Source organism: Centrocercus urophasianus, unplaced genomic scaffold (genome assembly GCF_019232065.1).
Source record: "Centrocercus urophasianus isolate 14NV4802_14NV808 unplaced genomic scaffold, USGS_Curo_1.0 seq_5, whole genome shotgun sequence".
Classification (NCBI taxonomy): Eukaryota; Metazoa; Chordata; class Aves; order Galliformes; family Phasianidae; genus Centrocercus; species Centrocercus urophasianus.
The window spans coordinates 9,859,453-9,880,128 of record NW_024885088.1 but is presented as its reverse complement, the minus strand read 5'-3'; the positions used below and the strand labels follow the sequence as shown (position 1 = coordinate 9,880,128).

The following is a 20,676-nucleotide window of genomic DNA, read 5'->3' as shown; positions in this document are numbered from 1 at the left end:
CTGTATGGAATAAGCATAATTAAATTGTCACTGATCTCAAAGACTGTGCTTTCCATGCAGAGACTTATCTTGCTCTGTGAGTTTCCCTAGTTGAAATTGTTGTCCCCCTCCATTGCACAAAGCAGTTGAATTTCTGGAAAAAAACCCAAACAACAATAGTCTTAAAATTGGGAAAAGGGAAGGTGGAGAGCCAGAGAGAGAAAAAGTAATTTAATGAACTCTGCACACTCTCCGGACTCAGGCCTTAGAGCTATTCTACTGCTAAACTGTTAGTAGGTTTTTATGTGAAGAAGTGTGGAATGGTTTGTTTGATCAAAAAGATACAGAACTATGCATCTAGAAATCTTAACAGGATGAAGGAGGAGAACACTGAAGCTTTGTTCAGGGAGAAATCTTCACTGTGGTTACATGTTGCAGCAGATTCTTGAAAGATAATTTACAAACTAGTGTGACTGTAGGTGTACCTAGCGCACATGAAGCAATGTCAACGGTTTACCAACTGGTTCGACCTGATTCTGTGACTATCCATTTCTGATAAGCAGGGAATTGAAAATAGGGAAGAAAGCATGGAACACGAGGAAGTGCATCCCTGAAGCCAAAGAAAGGAGGGGGAGCCACTCAAGTTTGTCTGTTTCTTACATCTTTTTAAATTTGAGATTTTTGATCATGGGATAAGCAGAATCCAGAAAAAGTAAAGCAATGAATCAGATTCTACCATCGTTGTAATAGACATTTCTCAGATGCGATGTCTGAACTTCAAATGCAGTAATGGATAGGAAATTCTACTATGTCCTTAGAGAAACTGTCCAACAATCCTGTGATTTTTTTTTAAACTAAAACTGATAATGTGAATTTTCATTTTGTTTCTCTTTGTTATCTGTAGTTATGTCTGTGTGCATCAGGAGTACTCCTCTCCACCTGTATAGCTTATACAGCCTTCAACTATCTTATGTCATGTGCTTGTTATGTATTAATCACATTCTTATATTCCTACTTCTTAATGAATTCCTGTGATGAGGTGCAGTAAATTCTTCTATTTCACATACATACAAAGAGATCTGTGAAGAGATCCATCAGTTCCACAGTACAGGTGCTGCATTGCTGAAATCAGAGATTTTAAATCTCAGCAAGTCACTACAAGAGATGGTGAATAGTAATCCATTCTGTGACAAAAAAATTAATGGAGACTTTTATTATATTCTTGTCCTGATTTCTGAGTTTCCCTTCTGGGTTTGAGAGGAGTCACCACAGCCAATACTTTTCATAAATTGCACTTTGCCCATGTACAGAATGATCAGTATCTTTACTCCTGGCTGAAGTCACTTTCTGCATTTGCATTTAAAACTTAAAAGGCACTAGTAGTTTTATTTTGGAGTTATAATCCTATACTGCAAGCTCACCTCAAGTGTTTGCCTGTAGTTTTTGCCTCAGTCAGTTTTTTTCAACACGTAAGTATGTATTTTGTTTTCTTTTCCCTCATCAGTGTTAGTATGTTTTTTAAGTCTCTCAAGCCAATTAGTTCTACTAATTCATTCTGCAGTACTAACATAAGAATGATTTTTTCTTTTTTATCTGAATGCATCATGGATGGTCTCTGAAGAAATCAGCAAGGGAAGTATCACTCCCTTGGAAGCTTGCAGCACTGCTGGGGAAGCCTGGAATTCTGCAGTAGCTGAAAGACAGCATCATGCCTTTCATGCATCAGTTGAAATGAGCATCAGCCCACTGGATTCTGCAGAGGGAGCAGAGCTCAGCACACCTGCGGACTGTCTTTCTGCTCCAGGAGAAGCAGCAGAAATGCCAGGCAGACCCTCAAATCCTGTACAAAAAGTGCCAGCAGTACTGGAACAAGAGCATGGTGATGCAGATCCTCATAAGAGACTCTCAGAATGGGATGGAGAAATGATTTTAGAGGGTGGACTGGATTGTTCATTAAAACTTAAGCAAGGGGAACTGGCTGACCTGGAAAGCAACCAGGACTTTTCCTATCTCAGCCCAATCCAGGATGGACCGGCTAATGGCAGTGCCATCCCACAGTCTGTGGACCTCAGCACTGAATGTTCTCATTCCCATACAGAACTGGCTTTTCATGTCTCAGATCCTCAGGCCCAGTATCAAAAATCTCCTTTGGCTGATAACATTTCCTCTCAGAGAGAGGCACCTAAGTGCTTCTTGGTTTTTAAAACGATTTCGGAGGGGCACTATAAGGCTGAGCCATCTCTGGATAAGGTAGAATCTTTGCAGGAGATTGATGCTAGTGCAGAGCAGAAGCAAAACAGCAAAAAGGTGGCACTGGCAATTGATGAATGGCCTACCTTGGAGATAACAGCAGAGGACATGGCTAAACGTTGCACTTCTGAAGATGGTAAGGAAAGAAGAAGAGTGCTCCAGAGTTGGGAAGAAAATACAGAGTCTTGCTATCAATTGACTTCCACCTTAACAAATGACAGCCAAATAAGCTCACTACAAACAGGAGGAAACATCTCAGCTTGTGAAATAACTAGTAGCAAGCTGTTCAAAGACCAGCAGTCAGTAATGATTCCTAAGGAAAACCCATCCACTTCTGAATGCATTCATATTGAAGATGATTGCAGAAAAACAGACAGCAGACCTACCTCTTCAGTATCATGTGTTTTCTACAAAAAGGATACTGCTAAAAAAGCTAAACGAATGAATACTTCACAACATAAGGAAACAGCACAGAAGGAAGCAGTGGCTGAACTTCAGCAGGAACAAGAGAAGAAAGAGTGCAAAGACCAGAACATGCAAGAAGAAGGAAAATTTTTGAAGCCCAAAAAGCAAGAAAAAAAGGAACAAAATGAACAGGAACAGCAACAACAGAGGGAAGAGCTCAGACTGAAGACACTGGCATCAGCTCTCCTTTCAGAGACACTTTATATGCCCAGGCATAAAGTGGACTTCTGTAGTTTGGAAAATGTCTTCTTGGCTGAGCAAACTGGAACAGCACTTCCTGGGGAATGTGATTTCATGAGAGAGCATCTTGGTGAGAGTGTGCTGCTCAAAGCTCAAGTCACAGCAGTGAGTTCTAGATGTCAGACACCTTTTGCCAGCCCTTTCCCATCAGAGAGCCTGAACCTAATGGGTGAAGTTCCAGTGGTGCCTCTGCACGTGTGCCGTATCTCTGACCTGGAAGAGCTGGAAGACACTGTCCGCTTTTCCATGACCAGTCAAAATAGTGTAGAAGTTGACAGGGATGACAACATAAAGCTGGGTGGGAAGGGTGAGCACAGTAGTGAACCTGGAAAGGCTGCCCAGATATTTGACAAAGGAGAAGCTCCACACTGTGGAGGAGTGGCAGCACCTTCTAGCATAGAGGGCCATGAGGCTTCTGTTCAAGTATATTCCTCCACTGGTACTGAGAAGATGGACCCAAATGATCCTGTGGATTCTCATCCCATTGCAGAAAACTTACGAAAAGCTGAGTTTTGTGACTTTGTTTCAAATTTACCCTTAAAGCTCACTTTTGTGGCTTCGATGTCTGGCCCACAGCAAGAGGACGTTGGTGGAGGAGCCCTGGTGAACCCTAAGGACTGTCCTAGTTCCAGCTTGAATAAGTTGTCATACTCTATAGAGAAGCATGCTAACCAAGCTGTTTCTGTGTGCATGCAGGATTTGGCATCAGTGGAAACTATTGTTTTAACTGCTGATCCAGAGGAGGGCAGTGGTTCCTATGAACTGCTTGCTCCTGAGGAAGACTTTCATGAAGACCTTAGTGTCTCATCTTCTTTCTCTGTAGTATATACAAGCTCTCTTCCTGCAAAGAAGAGCCTTCCTGGAGACAGAGAAACACTGTTTTTTGTTACAGAGCCTCTGGAATCAACTCAAACATGGGTCAGGACTTCCACTACCTTGAACCAACCAGGAACAATTCTTCAGTACCAAGATCCACCAGAAGAAAGTGCCATTATGCAAGAAAATGAAACTGGAACAAATGTGTTTCACAAAGCACAACAGATACCTTTATTTGATCAGTCTGACTGGAATCCTGGATCTAGAATCTCAAGCATCCTGAGCACCCTAACTTGGCCCCCTGAAGGAGATACGGTCCTTGCTGTAAACCAGGGAGGACGACCTCTGTCTCCTAAGCCTAACACAAGCCTAACTCTGGTGTCTGAGCCTGATGCCAAACACCTTCCTTCCCATGTCCCAAGCCCTGTTCAAGCTCAGGCCCCTGCACCTAATGCCAGTCACTGTGTCCAGGCTCTAGCTCATGAGAGTCATGAGACACTGACTCCTGTACCCAACTCCAAGCCACATCTGAACTGTAATATGGACGATCATGACTTACTAGCCCTTACTATAAGCCATCCTTTATGGACTGCTGCTATTGTATCTGATGCTAACACTGCCAACTTTTCTCCTGATAAAAGTCTTACAGACGAAGTTGTCTTTGTTCCAGCAACTAAAGAGCACAATTTCTGTGACTTGGGTACCCGAGATACAGAGACTTCTAATGACTCAGGGGTCAGTTTGTTGGCCAAAGGCTTTTCTGCTGTTGGAAATGAGGCATTGGCCAGCTGTTCTGACACCAGCACTGAAACAGTGATTCAGCATGAGGGTATACAGTGTGAAAAATCCTCACCTGACCACCTTTCTTGGTCCTCATTGGAAGATTTGGGAACATTCACAGACTCAGAGAGCAGAGACTCTGTACAGTCCCTTCCAATGCTAGCATTCACCAATCCAATTCACTTTCTCCAGCTAAGCCCTCCATCACCACCAACTGCTCAAACAATCTGCCAAGAAGATGAGGTATCAGGAGAGCTGCAGTGGGTGCAGCGGACAGACCTCTTTGATGTGGACACAAAGAACATCCGCGCTTCAACAATTACAGAGAAAGCAAAAAGTGAGGGAAGAGTAAAACAAAGGCTAGAAGGACAAGAAAAATACCGTTTGGTATCTCAATCAAAAGAAGTACCAAAACATTTACCTTTGGAAAAATCATCAAGCTGGCCAGACAAAAAAACAATTGGGGTAGTTGCAAAAGAGCCAAAAGCCAGTCAAGAAAGTCTGAGTAAGTGCAGAGTGAAAAGCAAGGACTGGCACCGTCAGGGCCTAAAAAGGATATCTGTACCACCAGACATCTTTCAGGGTGAGTCCATCCTCCATCTCTAGCTACTCTTCTTCACTCTGCAAAACTTAATGCAGTTATCAAAAGCCTGTAGTTAAATAGGCAATGTGATAGAAAGTCATGAGAGTTGAAAGTGTGGCAGTGTTTTTGTGCATTTCTGGCAGTACTTGGAACTGCAGCCCCTTGTGCATCTCCTGGCTGCTATCACACTGCTCTCTCCTAAACTCCTGTCTGCTACCCCATGATAGGTGCTTCCTGCTGCACACGGGGAATTAGTTCCCCTGCTTGCACTAACACATGCAGTAGAGACCTTATTTCACTTCCTATTCCTTCTCTGTCTTTATTGATCTGCTGCCCTTACACAGTAACGTGAGCAATTTTAGCCTACTTGCTAGAGCTGGGTTTTTTGTGGGGCTATTTGCAGCTGTTAATCACCTCTGCTGCCATCATATAGCCATTGTGTTTTGTTGCACTTAAATAACAGCCCCAGGGTCAGTGACTCCACCCTGGGCAGCCCATTCCAGTGCCTGATCACTTTTTCAGAAAAATTGTATTTCCTAATGTCCAGCCTAAATCTCCCTTGGTGCAGCTTGAAGCCATTCCCTCTAGTTCTATCACTAGTTACAGGAGAGAAGAGGCCGACCCCCTGCTCACTACAACCTCCCTTCAGGTAGTTATAGAGAGCAATAAGGTCTCCCCTGAGCCTCCTCTTCCCCAGACTAAACAATCCCAGCTCCTTCAGCTGCTCCTCATAAGCCCTGTGCTTCAGACCCCTCACCAGCTTTGTTGCCCGTCTTTGAACCTGCTTCAGGGCCTCAATGTCTTTCTTGCAATGAGGGGCCCAAAACTGGACACAGTACTCGAGGTGTGGCCTCACCAGAGCTGAGTACAGGGGGACAATCACTTCCCTGTCCCTGCTGGCAACACCGTTCCTGATGCAAGCCAAGATGCCATTGGCCTTCTTGACCACCTGGGCACACTGCTGGCTCATATTCAGCCAAGCATCAATCAATACCCGCAGGTCCATTCCCTCTACACAGTCTTCCAGCCACTCTGCCCCAAGCCTGTAGCGTTGCCTGGGGTTGTTGCAGCCCAAGTGCAATAGGGAATGGATCTAAATCCAGCTGGCGACCTGTCACGAATGGTGTTCCCCAGGGGTCGGTGCTGGGGCCTATCCTCTTCAATATCTTTGTTGATGACCTGGATGAGGGCATTGAGTGCACCCTCAGTAAGTTTGCAGATGACACCAAGTTGCTCTGAAAGTTCCTCCTATTTATTTGAAATGCCTCCTATATATTATATGTATATTATATGAAAATGCCTCCTATTTATTTCCATGTAAACTACAACAAAGAGAGCAATAATGCTATTTGATAGAGCTAATTCTTAGCTGCAAAACACTGTTTTTCAGTATAGCCACCACCAATAGCTATGCATTTTTGCCAGCAATGAACGAAGCCTGCATGATGCACTTGTAAAGTCTTTACTAGTGGAGGTGACCCTGTTGTGCCTGCTTTAACACACCACCCACTGCCTCACTTTGCTAACATCCATTGTTCGATCTCCATAAACATGAGCAAATGTCAATGAATATCAGAAGGTGCAATTTTTTCTGTATGAAAGAATTCAGTTCCATACCTTGGCATCTGACCTGGAGCATATGAAGCCATTTTATCAGACTGCCCTCTGCTGCCATCTACTACATGGCAACAAAATGTAACAGAATATTGGTGGAAAGGTTGAATCTGGATTGAATCTCTATATCTCTCACACCATCATGATCTGCCTTGGATGTTGTGGGCCAGCATAATAAAATAGAAGGCAGTAGTTTTGGAGTAGCCCTCATACAATATTTTAAACATGCTGGCTTTTTTTCTTAGAAATTAATAAGTTTATTTTCCAACCTCCACAATGTGCTGGAGTTCTGTTATGGAGGGAAAGGAGGGAATGGCTGAGGGGTGCAAAGAGTTTGGTGGCACACTCAAATCAAAATTTCTTCATGTATTCGACCTGTACATTTTTTGTTCAATATTTTAAAACATTCAAAGCAGCAGTTCTTTTCCCTGACTTATATTTACAGCTCAGTCTCTAGTCTCACTTCCTTTTTCTGCTTCTGATGAATGTATATGTAATTTCTCCACTCATTTAATTAAACCTCTCACAGAATGAAAGGGAAGCCCTTTTCTTCATTTTATAATATAAACAGATGCTGTCTCAAACAGCAGTTTGTAAGCAATCAGGGCACATAAATGCAAGTTTTGGATAACACCTATCATACTCATGCAGGTGTCATCCTTTATAAGACTCTAGGAATGTGTAATTTTGTTAGGTGTTTGGTATTTCTGTTCTGGATGCTACTGGGAGTTTTTGGAGCTCAACATCTGCAAAAGCAAGTCTAGATTCTCACATACTTGGCCCAAGTTGCTGAAAGGCAAGGAAAGGAAAAGGCATCTTGCAAATATAGGGCCTGCAGGCAGTAGCTTTGCTTAGGCAACTGAAAGTCTGTGCTCTTAGAGATACTGTCACTTCTGAAAGTATCAACCTTTCTATTGGTATGAAAAGCAAATGTAACTAAGTTATAGTTCTAAAGTATAAGTAATGCCAAGGATTACAAAAACCAGAAATAAAGTTCAGGAGGGCATTTGTGCTGTAGACTTAAGACTGTTGCATAGATAGGGTATGATAAGGGGTATCTGTGTCTTTTGTGATTCTAGCTCGACTCTACATTTGTATTTGTGTTTACCTTCTAATTATCTTATGTAACAGAAGTCTGTCCTGTTCATTCAGAGGAAGAAGTACACAAGGTGCACAGGGAACCACCAGTCAATTCAGAAACAGTTATATTGCGGTAAGTCTCTTAAAGGCTCCATGCTCCATTGATTTTGGCCTCATGCCTGTGTAGCACAGATACCTGATGCTCTACCATTGTTTCTAAGGGATCCAAATGAAGATAATAAGTAGAACACTATGCTAAAGTGACTTACAGCTGTGTTCCTCTCCATGTCCTGTAGGAGAGGACTCCATTGCAGCAGAAGTATTTCTGTCCAGTGGACAGTATTTCCATCAAGCCAAACTTTGTTCTTTCTAACGTAAAGTATGTGGAGCTTGAGCTTGTTAGAGAGGGCCTTGTGTCAGATCCATTACTAAGATTTGGGTTATCCATCACTGGCACTGTGCTCTTCATTTTCTCTGTGTTTGCAAATCCTTACTTCCTAACAGAGAAAAGAAACCTGCAGATACAATGGGGACCTTCAAACGTCGGCACTCCAAACTCATCAACTCCTGTAAGTACCTTCTGCTTGAAGTGCTATGGCAGACCACTATCTTCTGTCATCTCCCACCCTTGCTGTTGGTTTTGTCACTTGGGAGCATTAGAAAGGAGTGTTTAGTGGAGGCAGTGAAGCCATAGTCATGGTCACCACTTGGCTGATAGTAGATACATATGGTTTAATGTTATCCTAACAGTTTTCTCCAGACTGAAGTAGAGGGCAGATAGCTTCATAGAAAGTGTAAAAATATATGCCTCTCTTCACAGCAAAGTTGCTATATCAGGAGTACAGTGATGTGGTTCTGAACAAGGCCATTCAAAGCCAGAAGAGAGTGGATTCTTTTACAGAGGATGCAGAATCGAGTTTGCCAAGCTCCCCGAGGCTACGAAGGAAAGTGTTGTCTCCCCAGGACTCATATTTGCAACGTCTGTCAGTGTCATCAAACGCATCCCTCTGGCAGGATATCCCCATGATCCGGGGCAGCAGAATATTACTCAATATGTCCCGTGATGAGCAGAAGCTGCAAGAGGTAATGGATAGATGTAATAAGGTAGATTGGTGGCTTGTAGTCAAGGAGGATGGAGGACGGTGGTTAAAGTGGAAAGCAAAAATGCCTGATGTGGGAATGCAGTGGTTGAATGCAGAGGTCACCGTGTCATGTAAGCAGTTTGGGAATGTGGTGTCAGTACTTATGAAGTAATACAATGCTGAAGTTCTGCATTGTTGGTAGAAGAAGCACAGAAATAAGATAAAAATTCTATCACTTAACTTCATGAAAACAGATGTTAGGAAATTGGAACAAGAGAAAACAAGGAATTTTGAACAAATTTGATGCAAAATAGAATCTTAAATAGAAAACTGAGCTTTCTCCCACACTTAAGCTTATGAGAGAATTGACCCACATGTGCTGCAGGGCTGAGGGGGAATGAGAAGATATATGTATGTATTCGGCAAATTGGTACATGGAGTAACAGGTTAAGGAAGATTGGAGGGACAAACAAGTGGATGGGAGAACCCTGAGAAAGAGGAAGAAAACAACAGCATGTGAAACATGAAGGAGAAAAAGAACATAGGCAGTGTTGATGCTGGATAATTTATGGGAGCACATAACATAGGGGAAAGTGGAGTCTAAGAATGAAAACTAAAATTAGAACAGGTAACTATTGTTTTAAGTCATACTGCAAGCTGTCTTTCATTCCTGAAGTTTCTCTTCTTTTGTAATTAATTGCACACATCGCATACTAAAAAGTTTTCTTGCTTTATCCCATCTCCACCTAATAAGATTCCTTGCAGGCTTGCCTGGTCTGCTGATGTTCTGCTCCCTTTTTTCTTCTCTCAAGGCCAAATTTGAGTTGATAATGTCTGAGGCTTCCTATCTGCGCAGTTTAAATGTGGCAGTGGATCACTTCCAGCGATCAACAGAACTCCAGGCAATTCTCAGCAATCAGGAGCGTCAGTGGCTTTTCTCACGCCTTCAGGATGTACGTGATGTCAGTGCCAGGTGAGATTACAGCCCCTTACTTCCACATCTAACACCCTCCATGAAGTGCAAATTACAGCCTTCAAACAACTGGAAATGATATAACTGTGCTCAGAGATCATTACAGAGTCAGAATATTCAAAATGCTGCCATGTCTTAGTGGCACTGACTGCAAACAAGTAACTAGACCTCAGTCCAAACCAAATGCAGCTTTTACAAAATATATGTGCAGACGGTGCAGCTGCACAATCCTGAATCAAATATAAGTAAATAAGATTACAGACATAATATGACAGTACCTGATTTGAAATCAATTAAATGTAAGTCATTAAACATAGATTTCTCTCTCCTTCTATGGCACCACAACTGTGTGCTGCAGTTTCCTTTTTGACTTGGAAGAGAAGTTTGAAGAGGACATGTTCACCTTCCATGTATGTGATGTGGCTCTGAAACATGCTCCTGAGTTCCGCAGGGTCTATCTACCGTATGTAACAAACCAGACATACCAGGAGCAAACCTTCCAGCGGTTACTGTAAGTTTTTAAAATTTGTTGAAACCTTCTACAGCCTCCTGTTTGCTTGCTGCACTTCTGATGTGCACTGTTTCAAGTGACAGGCATACAGCAAGTATGATCTGTTGTACATCTGCTGGTACATCTGTTTGCAGTACATCTCCAGAAGAAAAGGTAGAAGCCTTCTTCAATTCAGTAGCATTTGGAACAGAAGGTCTGAGATTCTGTAAGGCTCCTCTTTTGAGAGGAGAAAAAGAACAACTGAGATAATGTAAGAGAATAACATTCAGTAGAAATACTCTATTGAAGGCAATTGCCACAACCTTAGAGCAAAAATGATTGTTCTAGACAGTTGTTGTCAGTATGTGGTTTTCAGACTATTAAGAACCTGAAAGTGATAGTTAAGAAAAGTATGGTTGCTGCCATTAAATCTGAACTGGCTATTCAAGAGTGTTTGAAATGGATTGAAAATCTTAAGGCCAGAGCATCATGAGTTTCTCTTGCTGTTGTCTTCTGCACTCAGTGGCACAATCAAGCACTGCTCAGGCTCAGTCATGAGCAAAGTTTCCTTAGGACTTCTGCACTATAATCAGTAAAAAAACAATCCTAGTTGATGTCACTGTTTGAAACAAGTCATTCAGGCATTGGGTGCTCTGGGTGCTGCTGACTGGGAGACATTTAGTCTTACCATTGGTTTCCTTCAGTGAAGGCTCAGTTCTGCACAGAAAGAACCTTCAGAATATCATCTAGGGTATTGTGGGCCCAATGGCTACTTGTGAGATACTACTGGGCATAAAAGCTTCTTTTCCAACTCTTCAGGGATATAGAATTTGACTGTTCTGGCAGTAGATGCCACTTGCGTACCATTGTTCTTGTATCTGCTGCTGCTGAAGACAGAAAACTGGATGGCAGTGGCTGTTTCTAAGACATTAAGCAACACATTAGAGAGGAAGGCAGGTGTAATACTCTTCCCAGCAGTAGCAAGATTGTGGGAGCAGCTTTTCCACTCCCTGGGTAAAGCCCCTGGAGCTAGGCCATTTGGTATTAAGAAAGGATACAAACCACAACTATTTTGTGAAAGGTACCCTTTTTGTAGGTGAGACTGAAACATAGATGCTACTTCTGGTTGTTCCAGAGTACTAAACCACAAAGAGGAAAGATCAAACAAGATCTTTATTGTAGTGCTGCCCTCCTATAGCTGTTAGAAACCTATACTTATTCTGACTATGCTGAGTGGTCCAGTTTCTTGACATTTCTTGCTCCAGGACCAAAACATGACTGCAGTGACTGGCATACCTCAACATTCACTGAAATCTGGTACTCTTTCTCTGCTAGAAAGACTATTTATTTGCTCTGATGCCTGCATATGCTTTCTCATTTACTTTCCCACAGGAGTGGAAATGCAGGATTTCAACAAGTCCTGGAAAGATTGGAAAGTGATCCAGTATGCCAGCGCCTCTCACTTAAATCCTTCCTCATCCTCCCTTTCCAGCGCATCACTCGACTTAAACTCCTCCTGCAGGTTACTGCTCATTTATCAGTTTTTCTACACTTTCTTTTAATCTGACCCTTCTTCAAGTCCGAAAGTCACTAAATATGAACTAGCATCAAGCACTAGCAGGACGGGCTGCATAGAGCTCTTCATGCTCTGTGTGATAAGCTTGGCTAGATGCACTAAAGCAACTCCATTGCATTTATTATGAATATGCATTTCAAAAAATAAAGCAGGCATTTGTACAATGATAAATGGGTGTGTGTTAGATCAATGCCATTAATTGGATACAGTCTCTCTTGTGAGGCAATATATTTTTGTATATTATTAGGACTTAGTTGTAACACTACAACAATTACATACCAATGAATAATTAATTGAGTAACTCTGAACGTGTTTTAAATTTTTTTTTGTCAGTTTTTTTTGTTTTTTTTTTTTTTTTTTGTTTGTTTGTTTTTTGTTTTTTGTTTTTTTGCTTCCTTCTAGAAGGGACATGTTCCCTGGCTGCCCTCTGGAAGGCGGTCTGTCTCTATTCTTTGCCTGCAACACTGTCTCTCTGGGACACTCCTATTAAGTCAACATGCAAGTCCCCAGTGAATCAACCTTGAGCACTTCCATGGAACTTTTTTTTTTTGTTATTTGAGCCTCTTTTGGAAAGGAGAAAAGGGGTATCAGGCAAAGAATTATTCTGCACTTAAGACTGTGCTCAGAGTAGTGGTTGTCTCCTATATCATGTAACATACAGAGGATAGTTAACTCCATTTAAATTTTCAGGGATGCCCTGTTCAGTGCAGCTTGTCAACTGCATCCTGCATCTTAAATTTCTGGCCTTGTTATCTCCACATCTCCTACCACTACTTCAGTCTCTCTTGAGGCTATATCTTAATGTCTCCTTGTTTCTTGAGCCCTTCTGAGAGCTCTGCTCTTCTTGTCTACATTATGAAAAATGCTTTTTCTCATGCAGAATATCCTGAAGAGAACTCGGCCTGGGTCTGAGGAGGAAGTGCAAGCAACACAGGCCTATGATGCACTTGAAAAGGTAAGGCTGTCAACCTGTTCTCCACAGCCATACACAGTTGGAGAGCTTCAGAATGTCGGTATATGCTTTTTCTATTGACTCTCACACTTGTCACCCCTGCCAATGGCCCATATTACTGATTGTCACCTATAATAAATTACTATGTTCCTGTGCATCTTCTGCATTGAGCACTAAGACAGGACCTAGCTGGGATGCAACTGAATCTTTGCCAATAACACTTAAGTCAGGATTCATCTTTCCAGTTGTCCAATCAGTGGGTTGCAAGGGAGGTAAATCTTTGGAGACCCCAAAATAGGGCACTCCCTTCTCTGCATGAGTCACCAAAGCGGTGGAGTCAGATAGTTACTCACAGGAACTATGCAAGAAGATTCATTGAAGTTTCAAATAACAGTCCAGGGCAAAATTAAACAAGTTTCTAACAAGGATAAATCAACTACTTCAAGTCAAGATTAGGCAACTTTCTAACAACAGTTAATCAATGTTATGGGTAAAGGATACTTTGGCACTTATCAAGTGTTTCAAGGTAAATTTAGGCAATGGCTACTAAACAAAATGAGTAAAAGAAGATCAAGAGGAAAAAGAAGGGGAGAGAGAGAAGTAGAGAAAGAATGAGAGACAAAGAAAGACATCACTGGTCCATTTCAAGGAGTTCTAGTGCTTGCCCACCAGTGCTGGAGAATAGATGAGGGGAAGGGGTGAGCTCATCCAAAGGTTGAATTCTCTAACTAGAAAATAGAAGAAAGTTAAAAGCCCCCTGAAGCTTCTCTCAGGCATCCTTTTATGCCTGCTGGACTTGCAGGTACACCATCCCAAGGTTGTAAACAAGCAAGTTTGCAACAGTAAGTTTGTAGCAAGAACTTTATTGTGGGGAAAGTAGGTCTCTTTTTTGGACAGAGACTACCCTGTTATTTCACATGATCCCATACTTCGCTGTTATCAGTCTTTGGTTTGTAGTCATAGCCATGGCCTTGTCCTAAGGTGTTGGAAACCTACCAAACATACCACAGGAAGCCTGAAAGCATTTTTCACTGGTCCTTTATACCAGTCTCCTAAATGTTATCTCTCCTTGTGCTCTTTATCTTTGTCTCTATTTAGCTATCAACTTATCACTCACTTCTTCAAGAAGATCTTGCTCTTTAAAAAAAAAAAAAAAAAAATCTCAAGGTGTTTAATTCATTCATCCTTACTCTCTGTTTATTAAAGAGGCAAGACTTAATGTCTTCTGAGAGTATTTGTTACCTGCAAATTGTACTGCAAAATTGACTTTTTCCTTGGTAGCCCTTGTGCCCTTGTTTTGTCTAGTCTTCATTTGACCTTCTTGGAGTGTCACTCCCTTTCTTGTAATTACTCTGCAACTATACCACAAATCTAAAAACCAGTTCTACATGATGCATAGCTCCTTAAAATCTGAAGAACTGCACTTGCCTTCTGCACAGATCCCAGAATACTACGGTCTGAGACAGGTGAGTAAGATATCATACATGGAATTCTGCAATTTAGTTGTGTTTAAGCCACCTCTGCTACGCTGTCATCCTCCTGTCTTTACAGTGGAGCATCAAATAAAAGCTCCATCCAAATAACTGGTAATTAAACTTCTGTTATCTGAAAGGAGAAGGAAGTCTCTACTATCCCTCCTAGTATCCCCAAGTTAAAACAATATGTATAGAATATCCTCAGTTGGAAGGAACCCAGAAGGATTATTAAGATCACAGAGACTTCTTAAGAAATTCAGATGAAAACTTCAATGAAAAAAAAAAAAAACAGTCATTGTAGGTATGGATAAGTTTTAGTATGCTTGCCTGAAATTTTCTTTTTTTTTTTCCCCTCAGGAGGATGCCCAAGAATTGTAATTTAATGATTCTTCATAGGTTCCTGGGAACAATACTGATTCCAGTAGGCAGTGCTGCACCTCACTATCACCTGTTTTCCTCTGCAGCTCATCAAGGACTGCAATGAAAATGTTCAACGCATGAAAAGCACTGAAGAGTTGATTTACCTCAGCCAGAAGATAGAATTTGAGTGCAAGGTGAGATTGTCCATGCCCTTGGCCTTCCTCTAGCCTACTATCTTTCATCTCATTCCTTACAAAGTCACTTGTGCTTTCTTTTGTTTTCCTCCCTTGTATACATTGATATGCTGGTTCAACAGCTTACACAGCTCAATTCTTCATCAGTGCTTCCCTTACCCAAACACTTGTGTCAGAATTCAGTTGAAGGTCTCTAGACAAATTGACTTGGTCCAGCTGAAGAAATGAAAGTATGCTTCCTCTATAGAAAGATCAAAATCCAAAATTCATGGATACTTTTTTCCTTGCATACAACTCACATAAATATTACTTCTGTCTTGTAGATATTCCCACTCGTTTCACAGTCAAGGCGACTTGTGAAGTGTGGTGAATTAACAGCACTGGACTTCAATACTCCAAGTCCAAAATGGAAAGTCACCACGCGTCCTATCTACCTACATCTCTTCAATGACTGTCTGCTCCTATCTCGGCCAAAGGAGTGAGTGCTTCAGCCACAGTTCTTGCTGTCCCTTCTAAAATGCATCCTTCTGGGTCTGTGCTTTAATTAGAGTCAGTTCCTTCTGGCTGCCAGCAAGTGGCGGCATTTGTCAAGTCATTTCCTAACCTTGCATTACGTGAGTATCACTTAAGTGACATTCCTGATGTTTTATCAAAATATAAACAAAACAATATAACTGGGCACTTCATTGTACAATATTTCCATTCTGTCTATCTCTACAATATGAAACGCTTTAATAGCAATTTATTATAGTTATACTCTGTATGGTAACTATGGAGTTATGGCCTGAACCATTGATTGAGCACCTGGGGAAAGGACTTGGTCAGCTCTGGGAGCGCAGGCACAGACAGCTTGGCTCCACCTCTCTTAGACCTCCTGTAAGGGCTATCTGCCACTGTGGAAGGATCTCTTTCAGAAGATCCCTCCTTTGTGGAGTTTTCCCCTGTGAGCCTAATCTTTGAGACAGGTAAGCAGTCCTTTTTCATTGCCTTACAACATCTTTCTATTGCATTAGTCCCCCTGTCATTATACCTCCAGTATCACCTTTCCATCTTGTTGATCTTTCTGATTGTTACATACTCAGAGAATAATTTCCTCCTAAATGATAGTATGAAGTCTCATGAATGTACAAATTAATGAAACAGAAAAAGTAGTTTAAAAAGGTGGGTGAAAAGATGATGTTTTTATTATGCTGTAATCTATTACATAAAATCTTGACAGAGTTTGCAAAGGTTGTATTTCTACCCTTTTAGTTAAATCTTCTCTTGCCTTCTCAGATTTCCAGCAAAAACAAAGCTTACGGTGTCTGAAGCAGATCAGTAATCATTAAAAGCTTCTTGCTTTCCTAACATCAGGCAATTACATGTACTTACTTGTTAGCCTTTATCACCTTAATACTCACAATTTTTGTTCCTCCTCTTTACCTGCAGGGGTGGACGTTTTGTTGTGTTTGATCATGCTGCTTTCTCAGATGTGCGTGGGGAAAAGTGTGAGATGAAACTGCATGGAACAAACAAAAATGTTTTCCGTCTCTTTCTACTTCAGAATTGCCAGGGAAAGAGAGTGGAGTTTCTATTTCGCACAGAGACACAGTGAGTTCACTCAAGGTTACCTTAATATGTCCCAATGCCATAACCAGTCACCTCCTATGAGCCTAGTGGTTGTCCCTTAACTACCAATATGCTGAAATATAAAGCACAGCTGCTGAATGGAAACTCAGAAATCATCCTTTTGCCATAACGAGTTCCTAATGAATCATGTTGCTCCTCTCTCATCACAGCTGCTTATAGAATACTACAATGTCATTTCATACCATCAGCCTGAAAAAATGGGAGTTTTGCCTTGTCCCACCCTTTTTTCCACTTCTTCCCCTACTTCTGTAAGGACCCACTTGCTGACCCTCCTGTGAGGATGGACATGTGCACACATACACGTGCACTCTTACACTGCTGTCCCTCACACTGAAATCTGACACATACCTGGTGATGTTTTTCAGCAGTGAGAAACTGAGGTGGATCTCTGCTTTGGTTCCTCCACAAGGGGAATTGGACCTCCTGGAATGTCCTGGTAAGACTGCTCTGCTATTATTACCAAGGAGAGTGGGCAACTTGGAATTACTGCAAGGTGGATTATCCCAGAATGACTCCATGGCAGAATATTTTCCTTTACGTAATTAAAATATATTCATGTTTTTTTCTCCTCAGTTCCAGGTTCTGTCAGTCATTCTACTTATTTTTTATTCCTCATTTGGTAGAAGATGTGTATTCTCCCATCCAATTCTCTGCTCTTCAGTGGTTGGGCAATCTTTTATCCCCTTCCTCATCTGGGCTGATACATAGAGATTTACTGTTACTTTCTTGTATACTGTTATGATCTTTCCTCTCCTATTAGATGCACCACAGGTTCAATGCATAAGGATGTACAAAGCTCGGGAAAATGATGAGCTAGCTTTGGAGAAAGCAGATATCATCATGGTTATGCAATACAGCAATGATGGTGAGCAGAATGAACGATATCTAAAATTATGGTTAGCAAGTTACTTAAGTAGCGTAAAGCTTTTAACAGCACAATCCAGCTTCAGAAGGAGCTTCACATTTGTGGTTGTTCATCTGAAAGAATGAAGAGACTTTTTATCTTCATTAAAGAATTTTATATGGAAGCTGAAAGGGGCTTTAGGGCTTTGTTGGAGTGAGGTTTGAGGGAAGAGTAATGGAAAAATCCTCACCTATTTTGCCTCATGTTGTGTTTGTCCCCACTCCTACAGGATGGATGGAAGGAGTGAGACTTTCAGACAGGGAGAGGGGATGGTTCCCCTCAGAACATGTGGAGCTCATCTCCAGCAAACATGCACGGCAGAAGAACCTGAAAGAAGAACAACGTGTGAAGAATGCCAAGCAGCAAGTCTTCTGCAGGAAATAATTCTACCTTTCTTGAACCTGTGCAGTCTCTCTGCTACAGAGAAACCATCTTTTTTCTATTGTTTCTAGGAATAAGCACCTCTGCAAAGAGTGTATTACAGATGAATCTTTTGCCAAAGAAAGTGGGAATTCAACCGGGAAAATATATTCACTTCCTTCCTGTCACCAGAATCACAGCAGCAGAAGGGAAAAATGTTGCATGTATTGCTTGCTTTGTGTTAGTAGGGAGTGACTTTAATTGTACAGAGCAATGGAATCTGGATTCCTGGAAATGTATTCTGATTTTACCACTGGCAAGTTACTTCAGAATTCTGCCTTAGTTTTCCTATCTGTGAAATGGGTTTATACTTACCTACCTCACTGGATGTTGTGAGGCTAAATTGATTATTATTAGCCTACTGAGAGCTTTGAGTTTCTGAGAAAGAAGGCGCTAAGCACAAAGCACAACATAAGATGAGGAAAATTTTCCATTTGAATATCCTCTTCATGTCTTGAGAGTATTGATCTCCTTTCTATAATTTCTACTTGGAACAATGGATCTATTTGATCATACACATCTACTGTTTTCTTTTCTTTTTAAAAGGTACAGATACAATGAAGCGCTAAGTCTTAGCATGCTATAAAGAATCCTCAGTAGCATTAGAATACACACTTGAGTTTTAGAAAGTTTTTGGAAGTCACTGTTATGATTTTCTGCACCTTAAGAAGTATAAAGCTGAATTACAGAATTGTAGGAGCTGGAAGGAACCTCCAGAGATCGAGTACAACTCCCCTGCAAAGCAGGTCCCCTACTGCCAGCTACACAGATAGGTGTCCAGGGAGGTCTTGAATATCTCCAGAGAAGGAGATTTCACAACCTCCCTGGACAGCTTGTTCCAGTGCTCCATCACCCTTACCATGAAGAAGGTCCTTTGCATGCTAGTACGGAACTTCCTATGCTCAAGTTTATGGCTGTCCTGTCCCTACTGACTGCTGAAGAACCTGTTTCACAGCAGTCCCCCTCTTTCCTGAATCAGAGTTCCACTAAGCCATCTGAAATGGCCCTGTTTTCTACTCTACCTCCCACTCAAAGTAGAACAGTTACTTTTTATAAAGATCTGACATGTAGGTACATGCACTGTACAAAATAACCATGTCTCTAGGCATTTGGAATGAAGTTGCATTTTCCTGCTGTCCTAACTATTACAGCTGATATGATACTGCATGCACCATTTTGCACACTTGTGGTAGACACTGAGATATTTTGCCACTGTAGATAAAGTCAAAATATGTGCCAGGGACTCTGTTGTATTTGTAGAACTCTCCAGTTGTAAGTCCAGTTTACATGTAGTCCTGCTTTTGTGCAGAACCTGTCTGAGCACATGCCTTCAACTGTAAAATATTGTTGCTGCTGCAGTTATGTTAATACAACATCACGTATATGAATCAATACACCAAAGAAAACTCTGTATCTTTCTTGCATTTAATATGTTTAAAGAATTATCTTCATATTTCCAGCTTTCCTTTTGTATAACATTCTGCCTTTACAGAATCACAGAATGGCCAGGATTGGAAGGGACCTCAAGGATCGTGAATCTCCATGCCCGCTGCCACAGGCAGGGCCACCAACCTCCTCATTTAATACTAGACCAGGACCCCATCCAATCCGGTCTTGAACACCTCCAGGGATGGGGCATCCACAACCTCTCTGGGCTTGCAGCACCTCATCACTCATAGTAAAGAACTTGCCCCTGACATCCAACCTAAATCTTCCCTCTCTCAACTTAAAACCATTTCCCCTTGTCCTGGTGTTATCTACTCTTTAAAAGACTTGATTCCCCTCATATTTATAGGCTCCCTTTAGGTATTGAAAGGCTGCAATGAGGTCACCCTGCAGCCTTCTTTTCTCCAGGCTGAACAAGCCCAGCTCCCTCAGCCTGTGCTCGTAGGGGAGGTGCTCCAGTCCCCTGATCATCTTTGTGGCTCTCCTCTGGACCCTCTCCACCAGCTCTTTCTGGTACTGGGGGCTCCACACAGTTGGACACAGTACTCCAGATGGGACCTCACAAGAGCAGAGTAGAGGGGGACAATCACCTCCCTGTCCCTGTTGGCCATCCCTCTTCTGACAGAGCCCAGGATACCATTTGCTTTCTGAGCTGCAAGAGCACACTGCTGGCTCATGTTAAGTTTTTCATCTATCCAGACCCCCAGGTCCTTCTCTGCAGGGCTGCTGTCTGGAAGGACCGCTCCTTCCAGTCTGTATGGATGCCTGGGATTCCTCAGTCCCAAGTGCAAAACTCTGCACTTTGCTGTGTTGAACCTCATTAGGTTCACCTGGGCCCATCTTTTGTGTCTGTTGAGGTCTCTCTGAATGACATCCCTTCTTTCCTTCCGCTGTGTCTACCACACCACTCAGCACTTGCTGAGGATGTACTCAATTACATCATTGATAAAGATGTTAAAGAGCACTGGTCCCAAGACAGCCCCTGCGGGTGCCGCATTTTACCAGCCTCCACCTGGACATAAACCCATTAATCACCACCCTCTGTCTGTGGCCTTTCAACCAGTTTTTTATCCATTGAGTGGTCCACCCATCAAATCCACATTCCTCCAATTTGGAGACAAGGATGTGGTGGGGAACCATGTCAAAGGCCTTGCTCAAGTCCAGGTAAGTGACATAGGTCACATTTCCCTTGTCCACCAAGCCATCACTCCATCATAGAAGGCCACAGATCGATTAAGCATGACTTTCCTCTGGTGAAGCTGTGCTGGCTGTCTCCGATCACACGCTCATTCCTCATGTGATCCAGCATGTCATCCAGGATGATCTGTTCCATGATCTTCCCAGGTACAGAGGTGAGACTCACCCACC

General features: G+C 42.1%; 1 protein-coding gene across 1 annotated transcript; it reads left to right on the top strand.

Moving 5' to 3' along the window:
- Window positions 1-1,587: 1,587 nt before the first annotated feature.
- Window positions 1,588-19,275, top strand: ARHGEF5 (Rho guanine nucleotide exchange factor 5). The gene is made up of 15 exons (XM_042834891.1): window positions 1,588-2,622; window positions 2,731-5,113; window positions 7,859-7,940; window positions 8,312-8,376; window positions 8,628-8,890; window positions 9,702-9,862; window positions 10,221-10,373; window positions 11,745-11,874; window positions 12,809-12,883; window positions 14,820-14,909; window positions 15,233-15,387; window positions 16,338-16,499; window positions 16,904-16,974; window positions 17,299-17,403; window positions 17,672-19,275. The coding sequence occupies exons 1-15, from the start codon at window positions 1,588-1,590 to the stop codon at window positions 17,824-17,826; spliced, it is 5,085 nt and encodes a 1,694-aa protein (XP_042690825.1). The 3' UTR covers window positions 17,827-19,275.
- Window positions 19,276-20,676: the final 1,401 nt, after the last annotated feature.